This window comes from Styela clava, chromosome 6 (assembly GCF_964204865.1).
Source record: "Styela clava chromosome 6, kaStyClav1.hap1.2, whole genome shotgun sequence".
Taxonomy (NCBI): domain Eukaryota; kingdom Metazoa; phylum Chordata; class Ascidiacea; order Stolidobranchia; family Styelidae; genus Styela; species Styela clava.
The window spans coordinates 10,853,737-10,869,156 of NC_135255.1; the positions used below are offsets into that span (position 1 = coordinate 10,853,737).

The following is a 15,420-nucleotide window of genomic DNA, read 5'->3' on the forward strand; positions in this document are numbered from 1 at the left end:
GCAGTTGAAAAAACGAATAGGAGGAAATAGGACAGGATATACCGATCATTACATTTGGGATTCGACGTGGAAACGAAGGAAATCCATGTATATATATTTGGCCATGTATTACATACAGTTTGCCGCCCAGTGCTTTATGACATAACCTAAAAGTTATCTGTTCATTTCTTGCAGTTTTCCATGTTACAGCGGCCCCCTTTCGGTTGTAAAGGAACCAGAGGGGCCATTTTTCTTTACACTTAAATTAATGACTACCGAAAAAAAGTTGATGGTATAGTGCTTTAATGCTGTTTGAAAGTCCATCGACAAAACAGAATTCTTCCAGAGAATCATTCCTTTTCAAACTCTTTGAAACCATGGAATGACATGCCGCAGCATTATAAACGCTTTTCGGCTATTCATATGCATGCAAATCCGTGTTTTCACATATAATATTCTTAATATCGCGTGTCAAAAATCGCCCAATCTCTAGATAGAAATTATTGATAGACATAACTAAAGTATGTGCGAATCTCAAAACTACATCATATTAGGATTATGAGATTTGCGGAAAATATGCAACATTATGTCTCTCACTCGTGAATGTTAGTAAAGGTAGATTTGTTATCACTACTAAGATGCAACAAACCTAGGTGTTTTTGTGTATTTAATCAGAGTTTTGTTCAATCGCCTACTCATTTCTTCTAGCGGCTCTTTTACTAAATAAGGTCGCTATTCTATTTGACTAGTCTAATTTCAACATAAACGGTTACATTCAACGGTAAACCGTCGGTAAAATTCGCAACTGGTAGGCGGTAGGCAACATTTGTTATAGGTAATTGAAAATTATATATTACACCGAAGTTTTTATCGAATTCAACCTAAATATTAACAAAACAGAAATTGTTATCGAAGGTATTCATGCTTCCCATCATTGACGAATCAAGTTAAATAAAACCAAGGATATCACCAGACTTTTCCATGGGAATGGGACTCGCATGGGAAACGTCTTATGGGATGGGATTTGTATTTCCCATGGAACGCAAAATCGGTATGATTTTCGGGAAAAGGATGGTGAAACATTTCGGTATGGATTTCGTGCTCATATATTTGATCATAGCCCTCTTGTTAGTTATAAAGAGCAAAATATATTCAGCATTGACAATATACTTTGCGAAGGGGCTAATGGACACATGTATAATAGTTATGTATATTATGAATTCCGTAAATTTTGTTGTTTTGCATGTCTCTTCGTATATGTAGTCCTATTTAGTAGACTCTAAACCAAAATTTAATAATTTTTATTGAATTGTATTCTAATGTGACTCCCATGGGATGGGATGGGACAGGCATACTTGCGATGGGATGAGAGCGGGAGAGAAAAATATGCCCCATGAACAAGCCTGGATATCAAACCAAGGTAGTCCGTACAAACAAATATTTACTGCCTGATTGACCACTCGCAACCCAACGGTGAAATAATATTGCACATGACGTCATGATTACGGTCGCAAAAACTTTGCCACAGGCACTGTAATGTTTATGTTATTATTCAACGTCCCCTTCTCACCATTTCTTATAGTTAGATATAGTATAGCATTATCATATATACTACATTGTTTATAAATAGTCGACACTTTATGAAACTTAAGCAAGATAGAGAATATAAAATCCGTGCGGATTCTGTCAAATCTTGTATATAGATGTTATGTTTTGATATGGATTTATCAGAATGCGACAAGATTTACTATAAAAAAGCAAGATCATAACAATCTAACAAGTAATTGTGGTGTATGTTTCCAAAATGATATATTAGTACTATCTGGCTCTAGTTTACTAATCAGATACATTTAGTTTTCTTTCGATACCATGGCGGCAGTAAAAGAAGGGGAATTGATAGCATTTCAAATACGTGTAAGCTATTTTATGAAATGTTGAATACCGAAGAAAAACAATGCGTCTAGACAAGTAAGCAAGATAAAACGATTTTTATCGACTTCTTTATACAGCTGAGGGCACAGGGATTGTCAACATAGTAAATTGTTCAACTTCCAGTACAAAAAACTTTACTGAGAAGACTCCGCATTCGAGCTTAAATGCAGATCGATTGTGTAAAAGTTCCTTTTTATCTAGTACTTAATTTTCTTTGTGAATGTTTGAGCATTATAATACGCTTGTGACCTAATAAAAGTCTCTCGCCATGGTCTTAATTTCCTAATTTTTGGCATGTCTTAAGTTTGGGTTACTTGTGCTAATGCTTTATCAACATTTAAACTGTACGACTTGATAAATATTTTTAGAATTGCCGCATCAATGAAATAATCGAGATATAAGTGGGAAATAACCACACTATCGTTTACTTTATAATGTAAACTGTACGGGCTATTATGTACGATAATAAGAATATCTTAAAATGACTTTAAATTCATCAGCATGTCACTCCTTACTTATAGTATAATTCGATTTTTTTTGAAAGGAGAAGCATAATTGTTTATAGTAATTTTACGTACTTCCTTCCGGACGTGAAATTTCTTCACACTATATATCTTGCGTTTACATGCTAATTAACACACCATATGTGCTTATAACATTATGTAGTCAACGTAATGCAGAATATTCGATTACGTCATTATACTGTTAGAAAATCAGAAATTTATGTAATATAAATAGCCAATATGTCTCCAAAATTTAAAATGAACATTTTTCGGGTACAATATCAAAGTTGAAAGTAATGGTGCCGATGCGATGATTCAACAATAAGTAATAACGTTTTACATTAACCACTCTCCAATTTGTTTTAGTTTAATTCAATAGTCGGATGCATTATGGTGATTGATCCCAAAAAGTTAGAAAACCTAGGATATATTGGTTGTGAGCAATCAGTTTATGTGACCCATTGCATTCAGCAAAAGCGTTAATTATCGTGCTCGAGAAATAAATTATAGTTACTACTGCTATTTTCAGATGTCTTTCACGAATGCCATTATTTCTAGAAAAATTGCTTATAGATATGAATTTATCGATGCTTCCGGGATGAATTCGGAAAATTAGTGCTTACAGTTTGAAGTAAAAACACTGATATTTTTGAATAGTCTACGCATACTGCTTATGAAGTAAATGAACTACAAAAACATACTTTTAGCTTCTAATTTATATATTACATGCTGTCATTTGATGCGTCTGGAACGAGCTATTCGTCATTTTAATCGGTATTTATTTCCTTTTGTTATTGTCTTAAAGCAGTGAAACTAATGCCAGTGTTAGTGTTAGTCCAATATGGAGAAGGTTCATGGAAAAGCGTTGTTTTTGTTTCTGTTATGCGCTGCATATCTCGCAGAATACACATGGGCTGATAAAAAGAGTAAAGGGGTGACTTACAAGCCTTCTAAAGTTTGTGAGAAAAATCATCCATTTATGAAGAAATATCCTCAAGTCAAAAAGACATGTTGTAGTTATGTTAACGGGAAAATGTCTAACGGATGGACAGCAGCAGGATATCACCTCACTTCATATCTTTCAGATTTAGAAGCATGGAACTGTACGGAATTCTATGATGAATGTGTGTATCGACCTTATGCTTTCACAAACTTTACGAAAGCTGTTTATTCGAGGTTTTGTAACAAAACGCAGTTCATGTCGCAATGTTTTTCGTCAATATCAAAGTTGCATCACGAAAACAATAATATTTCGTATGATATGAAATCAAGGAATATTACAGTCACAGAAGCTGACTGGATATCGCTCATTACACCGCTGAGTGATCTCAGCATTGCCGACTCCTCGTTTCAGGAGCCATGTGTACAAGTAGCAATGTACGATATACCCGAACGTGGACCGTATCATGAAGTTATCAATGTACTTGTTCCATTTTGTGGATTTGTTTGGTGTGGGATGGGAACGAATGTAAATGATTTTGATGGGGTATCGGATTGGACATGTCTGCCTACAAGGTAATTTTTGAACTGTATTCTATTATCATTAAGCTTCTTAAATCATTATAAAGTATGATGTGTTGTATGATTACTATTGTATAACATTGTTGTATTTATTATTGCTTCTTCTCGTTGAACATGTTTACACTCTCGGAAGGATATTAAATTTAGCGTGTAAACGGAGACATTCATACGCAACTCCATTTAAATCGCCGACCAGATAGGACGCCCAAATTTGATATGAAGAAAGTACAAAAGTCACTTGTATTCGTTTCACGTTTATTTTTTAATATAGCTTTAAAAACTTAATCTTCGATAAAAATTTTGAAAGTTCAAATAGATCGTAGTAATCCCTATTTCATACATGAGAGCTATGCTCAAATATATGGACACGAAAGCCAAAACAAAGTAACATACTGTATAAGCTTTTAGTCTGTCCACGAGATCGCTGAAATGCAGTGCACGGAACCAAGACACGGTGCACGTTTTTTTTTATTGTAATGACGTAAAAGTAATAGCCCTTTAGCAAAAATACAATCTTTAACCACTGAAAATTTCAAATCAATTGTTCCAGTTTTTAATTAAAAAAGACATTTTTTCGTAACCATAGGAAGAAAAATACCAACAACCTAACAAAACGATTCATATGTACAGTTTGTGTCCAATAACCTAATGAAATTACTACTCTTACTCAGAGCTAAGTAGTGTCCAGCAGGTCACCACGCCCGGAAAGGAGAAATGCCATTCCTTCAACCATATAGCAAACATATATCACGACTCAGCTAAAAATTAAATGAGAATACGTGTTTCGTACAGCTGACATGCTGACATGACTTGTTTAACATTAATATTACGCATGCTAGGACTTAAAACTTTTTGACCTCTGTACATATTTTTGTATCCGTAAATAGCGAAACATGAAAAATCCGTTACTTCATGTTAAGCTTAATGACGAGGTTCTATATAGGTCACGATTTTATAGTATAAAAGTTGCTTTTCCATGTTTTCATCTTGATATGAACTATGAATGGCTCAGTTATACTTGAAAACCTCCACATATTCGCCATTTTTTCTCAACATTTATGAGCTAATTTTTATTTCTACAATGGTCTTTTATATTTAGATGCAGAGTCAATATGATTATAATCGTAATAATCATCTGCGTCATGAGTGTGTTTGTGATCGTTGCAAATACTGTCGTCATTACTGTGTTCATGAAGAGCGAAAAGCTGTGGAATGGACAAGCCTTGTACAAGATTTCCATTGCCCTTGCTGATTCGCTAGTGGGCGTCGTGGTTCTGCCATCTTTTGTATCTACATTTTACTTATTTATTTGGCAAAAACATAACCATAGTGATAAGATGTGGACCATGCATTCGCATCAAACTGATAATGCCTCAGAAGAATCTTCTGGATACCTGAATTCTGTCAGCCTCGACCGTGATTTCATTTTTAGCGACAGTGAAAGGGCTCCATTGTGGTATTTTGATTTTGTCGGGTTCTTCACCACTCTTTCTCTCAGCGTTTCAGTCTACACACTTGTGGCTGCGGCAATTGACAGATTATTGGCCATTGCAATGCCCATGAATTATTTTAAACACAACACGAAACGAATTGCAAAGTATGTAATAATTTCTATATGGATAATAGCCGCGATATTTTCTATTATTCCTCCTATTGTTGAAGGCTTGGAGTATTCGGTTGTAGCTTCAACATTGATTTCATTATCAGGAGGCAATGCCCCAATAATATACGCTGTCATTTTTATACTACCACTTCTTACAGTTTGGGGTACTAGCATTGCATTATTTATTTCAATGAAGAAGCATGCAAAAAAAGCAAAGGAAGTGAGGAATCATAGTGCTCCAACAAACGAACTTCAAACTAAAATTGAAAAGAAATTGGCCCAAACTCTTGGATTGATGGTCGGTATTTACACCCTCAATCTCTTCCCCGCAATCGCTGTGTTAATAGCTGGTTTAATATGGTCGAATGTACATTACAATAACTTAGAAGATCTTAGTGAGGTCAGTGCATCAGCCTATATTTCACTGGAATTTTTAGCGGTGATTGTGCTCATGTCAAATAGTTTATGGAACTGTTTTATATATAGCGTCAAAAATGAGGATTTCCGCAACGAAGCTCGCCAAGTGGTGAAGCGCTCCACTGATTTACGGAGACTATTGACTAAGAAATTTAGAGCAAATGATACTCCAGTTGTGTATAACAACTATCGTGAACAGACAGTTGATTTTGAAACGCAATTCACAAATCCAAATGTACTTGACGATAATGGTGTTACAGCGATGACCAACGATGGTGCTCTCAATGCTACAGGTTCGCCCAACATGAAAGCCAAACCAATATTTGTTAGAAGATATACTGAATAACCTTTTCATTTGCGTAGTGTAGTCATTTTTAAACATTTTTTGTTCCAATGTCGTTAATGATTGTTAAAAATGTAATTTTATGCTTTGCGAGATTCTTCGAATATTTGTACTACGTTTTCCATAACTGATATGAGGTTTCGAAGAAGAGAAAGTTAAAATAGTAATAACAAAATGAAGCTCAATGAATCCAGAATCTGCGTTCCTTAGATGATTTTATCACAAGTTGTTACTAATATTAAACATCAACTTAATGCCTCAGCATGATACGTATAAAATCCTTGTCTTATTATTGAATTAAATGATTCAATTTTCAGAAAACGTTTTCGTATTATTTGATATTGTATAATTCTAGTAGTAATGCAGATTTTGTCTTTATTAGTCAGAGAGAAGTTATGCAAATCGAGGTAAATTGATATATATTAAAAGTGCAATGTTACAAATTAGAAAGTACAAGTGTAGGAATTTGGAACTTTTTTATTGAGAGACTTCAATGTCATCAAAACATTTGCTACCTTACGTGTCATAAAATACTTATTCTTCCACATATTCTTCCTAGACCATTCATTTTTCATTCTTATTTCAACGATTCATCAAATACAGGCTATCAAATGCAACAAATTTTATATACGTAAATCTGAATGATTTTTCCAGAATTAGCTTTTATTATTATAAATTTATGTTGCATATAAATTATAACTCACGTAGTTTTGTGCGTCATGGCTATAAAACCCTCCTTTTGAGGTTAGAACGTATTGTATAAGAAAAGGAATAATTCTGGGATTAGGTAATAGTTTGATAATACTTTCTTGGAATAAATCTAGTTCCTTGTACGGATCAATTAGAAATGATTTGAAAAAGTTATAATCGAGACAATAAATAGTGTTCTGCGGTTTTATTTCCCAATGAAGTTCCGAAGTTTATTGTTGTGATAGTAAATTTGTGTAGATGACAGTCGAACCAAATAGGCCCGCATAGTCTATTTCCTATATATATTTTAGATGCGGAGAATATGGTGGTGGTGTGGTTTTTTCAACAGAGGGGAGGATTTAAAACTATAATATTTGTCCAAGGTTATAAGAGGTGAGCAATAGAGGACTTTTTACGTTTGGTCAACAACAGAAAAACCAATCAGACTGAAAAAATACTCGCCACATCCGACTATAGGGATTGAGGCCAAATGGGAACACCGTCAATATCTGTCGTTGGGAATTGTAAATATATAGTAAAAATTGTGTACGAGACAAATTATACGTATTACCTATTTTAGTGTATTTAAATCGCATATATACGATTCGTAACCATCGGGTGTCGCTTTAATGGGCGTTTAACTTTCTTATGCCGTAATGCGGTGCTCCCAACGTGGAAGCACCTTATGAAATAGCACTATTGACGAAGATATTCCGGGAGAATAGTCGAAATAAACAGAAAATAATTATGCTTTTATTTTTTACATACCTACCCTTTGAGAGGATGATACCAATGAAGTTTGGATATGACACCGCTGATGTATTGTCGGTTTCAATATATTAAAAGCCATGTTCTCCTTATGAGAAAAACAAATTGTCCCTTACATCGCGGACTGATTCTAAACAAGGGCTGGTTGCGGAAGGCAAGTTCTTGTCAAGACGTGGACTATCTTTAATCGAGAGCGCCAAGAAGAATACGCGAGTGCTTCTTATTTACCATGCACCAGCGAAGATCGCGCCACGAAAGGGTACTGTAGCTGATTAAATTCTAAAATACATGACACGCCTCTTCGACCGCGATGAAGAAACGGGGGCACTTGAAGTACAAATGTAATCTTATTTTATCATCCTTTCCACTGACAAGCGGTGGAGTTCTCGAAATATGTGATTGATTCTCTACGGCTACGATCAAAAACTTTAACCATGGCAAATTATTGACTCTCAATGGCATAACAATATCATTAGGAAGTTTTTTTACGTTTTTCTCAAAACTGCTAAAAATGACTCACCCAATTCGGTTATTAGCGTGACGATTTGTAATTCAACTTTTTTGTAAAATAGATAAATGCACGTCATCAAAAAATATTATATTTTTTTGCACAATTTTGATATTTTATATTTCTGAATCCAAGTAGAGGCTTTAAGTATTTTTGGATTCGAGCCTTAGAAAATAAGTTCTTTTGAAATTGCACTCCTTAGTCGAAATCAGCACGTCAAAATTTATAAATTAATCTTAAAAACAATTTTTCTGATTATTTCAGCATTGACGTCGTGTCAGTCATTCGCCTCAAAAATTTAGCTAAGTAATCAAGTCGTTATTTTAAACACCAGAGTTTGATTTTGTACATTATTATCATTCATATCCACATACAAAATCGACTCATTGAGCAAATGTTTCATTTGGATACTTCAAAACATCGCGAGGTTGAGTGGTGAGCAAACGCGTAGTAACATTGTCCAACAGTGTTTGTCAGTTAGGGATGTAGTTCATCATCAATTCGAAGCAGTTTCAGAAAAATACGGCTTGATTCTATTCAAAAATAAATGATAATTCAGATAACACAAGGCGATAACACTACGCAGCTGCATTGTTTCGACATATACCGAAAGCGCTAATCGGAACATTCTGATTCTCCGTTTTGCTTTCGTGAAAACAGACTTTATCCTAAAATAAACATTCTTGCCCTGAAGCTTCTATGTTGAGATTTTATGTTTAATAAAAAGTATTTTGAATAATACGTATTTCTGTTAGTTACTTTGATAGAGATATAAACTACTTCGGAATTTGGTCTAATAGCCATAAAGAAAAGGATTTGACAGATATATATTATCATTAATAACAGTGTAGTCGGTATTACACCAACGCCTAGTGCACCACTTCCTAATAGCAATTGACTTTTCAATGGCTGTAATATCAATCAGAGATCATACTTTACTCAAGAGTGGGTAGGCCTAACCTTGCTTTGAGAAAACGTTCTTATAAAAAACATAACTGGCCTTAAGATATTTATTCCAATCACCAAGCAAGTAAATGTTGACATTTGATTGGTTGAAATTTAAAATCAATCAATATTGTTCAATTAAAAGTTATGAACATTTATGTTATTTATGTTCATTTATGTTTCTTCATTGACCAGACTTTTGAAGTCTGAAGTGAATTTGGTTTATACGTCTAAGATGCAGATGCATACTCGTATTCTTTTTTTGCTTCTATTGTACGTCCTCCACTTGTAAACTTGCTGTGAAAGATGTCATATTTTTCTGGAATAATTCCTCGTTGGAAAATAATTTTTACTATGTAAGACAACCCATTTAATGTAGTGAGGGACATTATCATGGAAAACGTTTTGAAAGGAAAATTATCTCCGCCGATATAGTGAATAAATGGCGCCCAGTTCAGAAGAACTTCTCCTCCTCCAGTTCTCAAAATTGCTCCTATGATTAGTCCACCAATTGATCCGTATGAATTTGGGTCAAAATATATCACGGACAGCAACTGTGTACATAAAAATACATATCATGAATTTCCGCTAAAACAATGAATTTGTAATAAACAAAGGTTAGAGATAAGTAAAGAATATTAACTCATGAACTCATATGAATAAAAAATTGTCAAACAAGAATTAAACAATTATATCACGTTATAAAAATAAGATCAAGTCATATTAATAACAAGTTTTCTTGTAACATTTTCATTATCAAAATAGAGAATTATTATCCAATTTTCATACATACTATTTTTTTGTATTAACCCTTTTCAAAATGTACAATTATTTACAATGCCAAATACATTGATAAATATACTTAATATTTTACCAGAAGAATAGGAACATAGGCTTATTCCAAAGATGACAAATGAAGAACACTTACTACGCAATATCATGTTCACTACTCTTACTAACCTGCGGAAACAGTAGCACGTAGACGAAGTCAGAACAAAGAAACCATAAAATATATACGGATTGTATTGAAAGTGCAAGAACAGTTGCTACAATACCACAAATTACGACAGATATTCTCATTATCCATAGAAGCTCATTGTCTGATGCCTAACGAATATATTACAAAATGAAATATTGGATGATAATTAAAGTTTTTAATTCAATGCTTTCAACAGTAATAGATCAAAATATTGTTGTGCTATCGTTATATTACGTCAGAGTTTGGTGTCAAAGTAGTACCCCCGTAGTATGTGTAGTATGTACCAGGTTAGGGTTAGGCCATAATTTTATTCCGATTTTCCGTAGTTTAGTTTTATTACGAGTTCGGGGACTGTTTGTGTTAGTCAAGTGAATATTCCCCCTGCCCATAGGCATCCGTCCATCCTTTTATACAACTTGATGTTAAGTAGGCGAACAAAATTAGTTACCTCCATATTGGTACACATACTTTTGGAGCGTCGTCAAAGTTACGTTCTATTGCGTTTTGAAAGGAATTAATTTATTAAGTAGTATATATATATATGAAAAACATTACCGATTCTCTGAAAATTCCATTGTAGACATTCTTCGTAAACATACTTGCAGCAGAGAGTAGTGTGGCATCTACAGACGACATGACTGCAGCGGAAATTGCACCCAATCCTACAAATGCTATTGCTGTCGGCGTTAAATATTGTAGAACTATTGGCAGTATCATTGCAGATTGTCCAGCATCTGCTGGAGACAATCCAGTCCCATTCATGTAGTCAGTCATAGTCCAGTCTAGTAAAACGCAGAGCATAAATGTTTAGGTAAATTAAGCAAAACTTCAAATTAAATTTTTAACCTTTTTTCATAGTATAGACTTAGAAATATTTTATATTATTCTATATTTCACAATCACAATCTTATAACAACTCATTGTCTAAGTTATGTTCTGCCATTGCATACGACAATGGGAAATTTAGTTGGATTTAAAGTGGTGATAAAAACTACTTTTATGCATGGCCTAAACGAAAAAATTATCTTCAAACTCAACATATCTCACCTTCAACTGCAAAAATATTGACAGTACTTAGATTTAATTGTTCATTCTATAATTCCGAGGAAAACTAATCATAAAATGAAAAGATATTAAAAGATCTATTGTGGTATTATTCAACAGTAATTTCAACATGAAATTTGAGATGGACGGATATATATATTGGTTATAAAATCGCAGTATCTTTGCAACAAACTGCTCATTCATACATATCGGTATATTTTTTGAACCTACGTAACACGGTGATGCTACAAATATATATCTGTGCGCTGGGAATAAGTAAAATAAGTATAAAATCAATTTGATCGGCGGCATTCATCTGTAACCGGGTAGCTTATCTTTCTATAGCTTACAGTCAACAAAACAAGAAGATTTTCGAAATATTTACGTCAAATAGTTTTAAAATTCTTTCAAGTAATTTGAGAATTTTTGAAAAATTTCTAGCAATGTGATATAACCAAAACAAACGTGAACAGTTAATGTAACGTACTTGTTGACTTGGCAGACGCGCCAATCAAGACAGACGGGATTGCCATCAATGCTGCACATGAACCTCCAATCAAGCAGATCGACCTTGCACAATTTGGTGATTCAGCTGAAAGAACTCTTTGAAACATAATTTGCCAAGGTATTCCACCAAATACCTACAAGTAGAATTCAATTGTTGGATCTCCTGAAGTATGCGCACCAAGATGGCGCACAACCTGAACTCAGGTTATGTACAAGGTTAGGGTTCAGGTTTTGCGACATCTTGGTGCGCATACTTCAGGTTTTTTTTAATGATTTCAGTTTGACTACCACCAGAAATAATTTTTTGTATTCGCAATAAAAACGTAGAATATTCATAATATTTATTCAAAATTTATAACTTTATAATATCTATTTGTCTGATAATTACGAAACAATAATTTTAAAGCTCACCATCACTAAAATGGTATCAATCCATGATCCAGTAAATGACCATGACCATGTTCCAAGCCACCCTCCATCACCACTGTAAGCTGTATCCGATATGCTTCCTACTGCGTCGTTGGTCAAGACAAATGGAACACTCAACCACTGTGAATAATTGATTTATAATGTAAAACAGTAACAAAAACGAATATAATGATGCCATACTGCAATCATAAATCTCACCATTCCAACAAATAAGCTACATAACTGGACGACGTCTGTGTAGGCGACTGAATAAAATCCCCCGACTACCGTATATGTTAGTGCTATGCCAGTTGAAATGACTACTGCAATTCTAAAATCAATCTCGACGATTACAAGCAAAGTCCCACCTGCAAGAAATTGGCAGCAAATTAGATGTCAATAAATAAATCGCTATCAACTTGAAAACTCGTGAGTGACTGCGGTATTTTGTATAATTGTTCTGGTAGAGCATTTATTAGGCCAACGTAAAGTTGAATCAGTGCTATATTACTTACTTTTTATTTATATAAAAACATTTCATTTATATCACTGTTTTCCATAATTATATATACGTGTACAATGAAAACCGAGTATTGAGTTTTTTTTAAATAAATTGTGTTGTGTATGCTTCTGGTTCGTTCTTCCAAAAAATTTATCTTCTTTTGAATCTAACGGCTTTTTGAGATGAAATCACACAATAAATATTGGATATGACACTGTTCACATAACCAAGCAATCAATTATAGCGTGATATATATATACAAATGATATCACCCATATTGAAAAGGTATTTGCATTTACCTAATGCAGACAGTATTGCAGCGCAATACATTATTTCTCCCATAAGAGCGGGTAAATATAAAACTCCTCCCATTCGCTTGCCAAATTTTCTTTGAAAAGGATCAAGCATCGTCAGGTAGTTCTGAATTAAATATTAATACTTTGAAATTGTAAGTTTATTGCATTGATATTTACACAGATTAAACGACATTTTCGAATACATAGAACATTTACCTTGTTCAATGTCATAAATATTACAACAATGTGTGCCTTCTTTTTAACATTATATAACATTTTCGACAATGTTTGCACTATCGCTTCATGCAAACTTTGCTATGGTATTGGGAGTGCAAACGGCTCGGTTGATAGCCTGAACTCATGCGATCGAGGCAACATAAAATCACCAAACACACGTAAAAAACAATTTTCCATATTCTCTCGGTTATTGAGATAGCAAAACATATATTATAGCAGAACGAAATTATTCAATATAATTCGTATCAAACCCCTTCTCTCATCTTTTTGGCAAACAGGAGACCAGTGACAATCACGCTAAGAGAATAGCAGAATGGGGCCAGAGTCCAAACCAGTCCTGATTGAGGGTCGTATATAGATTCGGCAGTTCCGTTGATAAATCCACCCCCAACCCAAGAAGCTGAAAAAACACTTTATTCATGAAGCATATTTTGTTAACTATTTAAACATGTTATTAATTGAAAATTCACTTAACTGCGTTTAAGTTGGCAAACTAAATTATTCTTTCTCTATCCAGAAAGACATGCCTATAAGTTGAAATGGCGCTACGTCTATACATAAAAAACAACTTCGAAAAGCATCGAACACATGCATAAACACTCGTCCTTCCACCCACCTGTCATTGTAAAAGATCCTAGTAACAGTCCAAGATCGCGTCTTCCTATCAGGATAGTTCTACTCGCTTTTTCCCCTTTTTTATTTCGATTTTTCCATGCTGCCCAAATTCCAATCGCCAAAATAGCAAGGTAAAATATTACAATTGAAACTAAACCAGGCACATTTACCGTCATTGTACTGTCAACTGATGAAATATAGTAGGATGTGTTACTACAAAATGACAGTACTATAGCGAGAATAAAGTCTAACAGCAAAATAATGCATTTGGCTAAACATTTTTTAAACATAAATTGCAAAATGACACTCAATATCTAGGAACAAAGGTTTTCAGTCCCAGTTTAATTGAAACGATAGATCAAAGTGTATAACAACCATTTATTCGTAACATTTCACAACCATTTATTCGTAACTAAAATCATAATAGCATCTATTCTATATAACCAGGTATTAATCATTTTCTCCACTTCCCCAAGTTGACCGACTACTTTCTCAAGTACATGCTGACAATAGATAGATAGATGGACACATTGTTACGTTTGTTGCCTGGTGCAATCTACCAATATGTACATTGTACAGATATAAAAAGTTACATGTCATGCTCCAACGTTTTTCAAATCTGTAATCGCAGCTTACAACTTGTTCAGCGAAAACTTTCGAAGTTACCAGCACACCTGATACGGACGGACTTTTGGTTTTCAATAAATTGGGATATAATCGATCAGCTTCGACTACCGTTGGTATTATCCAGTTACATGTCATGCTCCAACATTTTTCAAATCTGTAATCGCAGCTTACAACTTGTTCAGCGAAAACTTGCGAAGTTACCGGCACACCTGATACGAACGGACTTGTGGTTTTCAATAAATTGGGAAATAATCAATCAGCTTCGACTACCGTAGGTATAGGCCGTTGGAAACGGAAACAGCCTATGTACAATATTGCAAACAGTTGCAATTTTGCAATATTAATCCAAATCCGTAAGAGATCAATTCGTACACTTATGGCATGCAGTACGTATCGACATAGTTAACTTACGTCCTTTCAATGCTTTCAGGATATAGTATATATAAACTGACCTACTTATTGGACTATTGTCAATTTGTAGTATTAATATTTCATATAGTTTCCTAGAAAAAATGCAACAGACCGCAACTAACATTGGTTGTTTTCGCAACAATGTATATATATTGATAACTTCGCCGAAATCGCAGTGTTTGTCACATAAAGTAATTGTTCACTTGTGTTTCACTAACAAGTAAGAGTACATTTCGCTTTCTGCTGGCTAGTTCTCAGCTGTAGCATTTGCACTGCAAGTGTTCCTTCAGAGCACAGGTTATACGCCATTTTATAGAATCCGAAATCTGTTATTCTCTATATGCCCCTTCCCACTTCAAATGTGTGCATAAGACCGTGTATGCCTTCATTGTCTGTGTTCACGTTAATTTTAGGATTAATTTCACAACACAAGTAGTGAATCAAAAAATAATTCTCATGTTCAGTGAATTCTTTCTGCTACGTGTGAGTGATGGGATTCGTATACAACGAATTAAACTGCTTAAGATTCGAAAAGTGTAAAAAAAAACTTTAATGTATTTTTACCCACATGAGCGCATTTTTATA

At 34.2% G+C, this 15,420-nt stretch overlaps 2 protein-coding genes across 2 annotated transcripts; one reads left to right on the forward strand and one right to left on the reverse strand.

Moving 5' to 3' along the window:
- Positions 1-1,726: 1,726 nt before the first annotated feature.
- Positions 1,727-6,908, forward strand: LOC120331683 (uncharacterized). Its single transcript, XM_039398807.2, has 2 exons — positions 1,727-3,929; positions 5,035-6,908. Exons 1-2 carry the CDS (start codon positions 3,256-3,258, stop codon positions 6,299-6,301), a joined length of 1,941 nt encoding a protein of 646 aa, XP_039254741.2. The 5' UTR covers positions 1,727-3,255; the 3' UTR covers positions 6,302-6,908.
- Positions 6,909-8,431: 1,523 nt separating this feature from the next.
- On the reverse strand, positions 8,432-14,449 carry LOC120330949 (high-affinity choline transporter 1-like). The gene is made up of 10 exons (XM_039397938.2): positions 13,799-14,449; positions 13,434-13,582; positions 12,949-13,069; positions 12,367-12,515; positions 12,151-12,288; positions 11,720-11,873; positions 10,744-10,970; positions 10,170-10,316; positions 9,459-9,763; positions 8,432-8,797 (listed from the first exon to the last, which is right to left on the reverse strand). The coding sequence occupies exons 1-10, from the start codon at positions 14,085-14,087 to the stop codon at positions 8,761-8,763; spliced, it is 1,716 nt and encodes a 571-aa protein (XP_039253872.2). The 5' UTR covers positions 14,088-14,449; the 3' UTR covers positions 8,432-8,760.
- Positions 14,450-15,420: the final 971 nt, after the last annotated feature.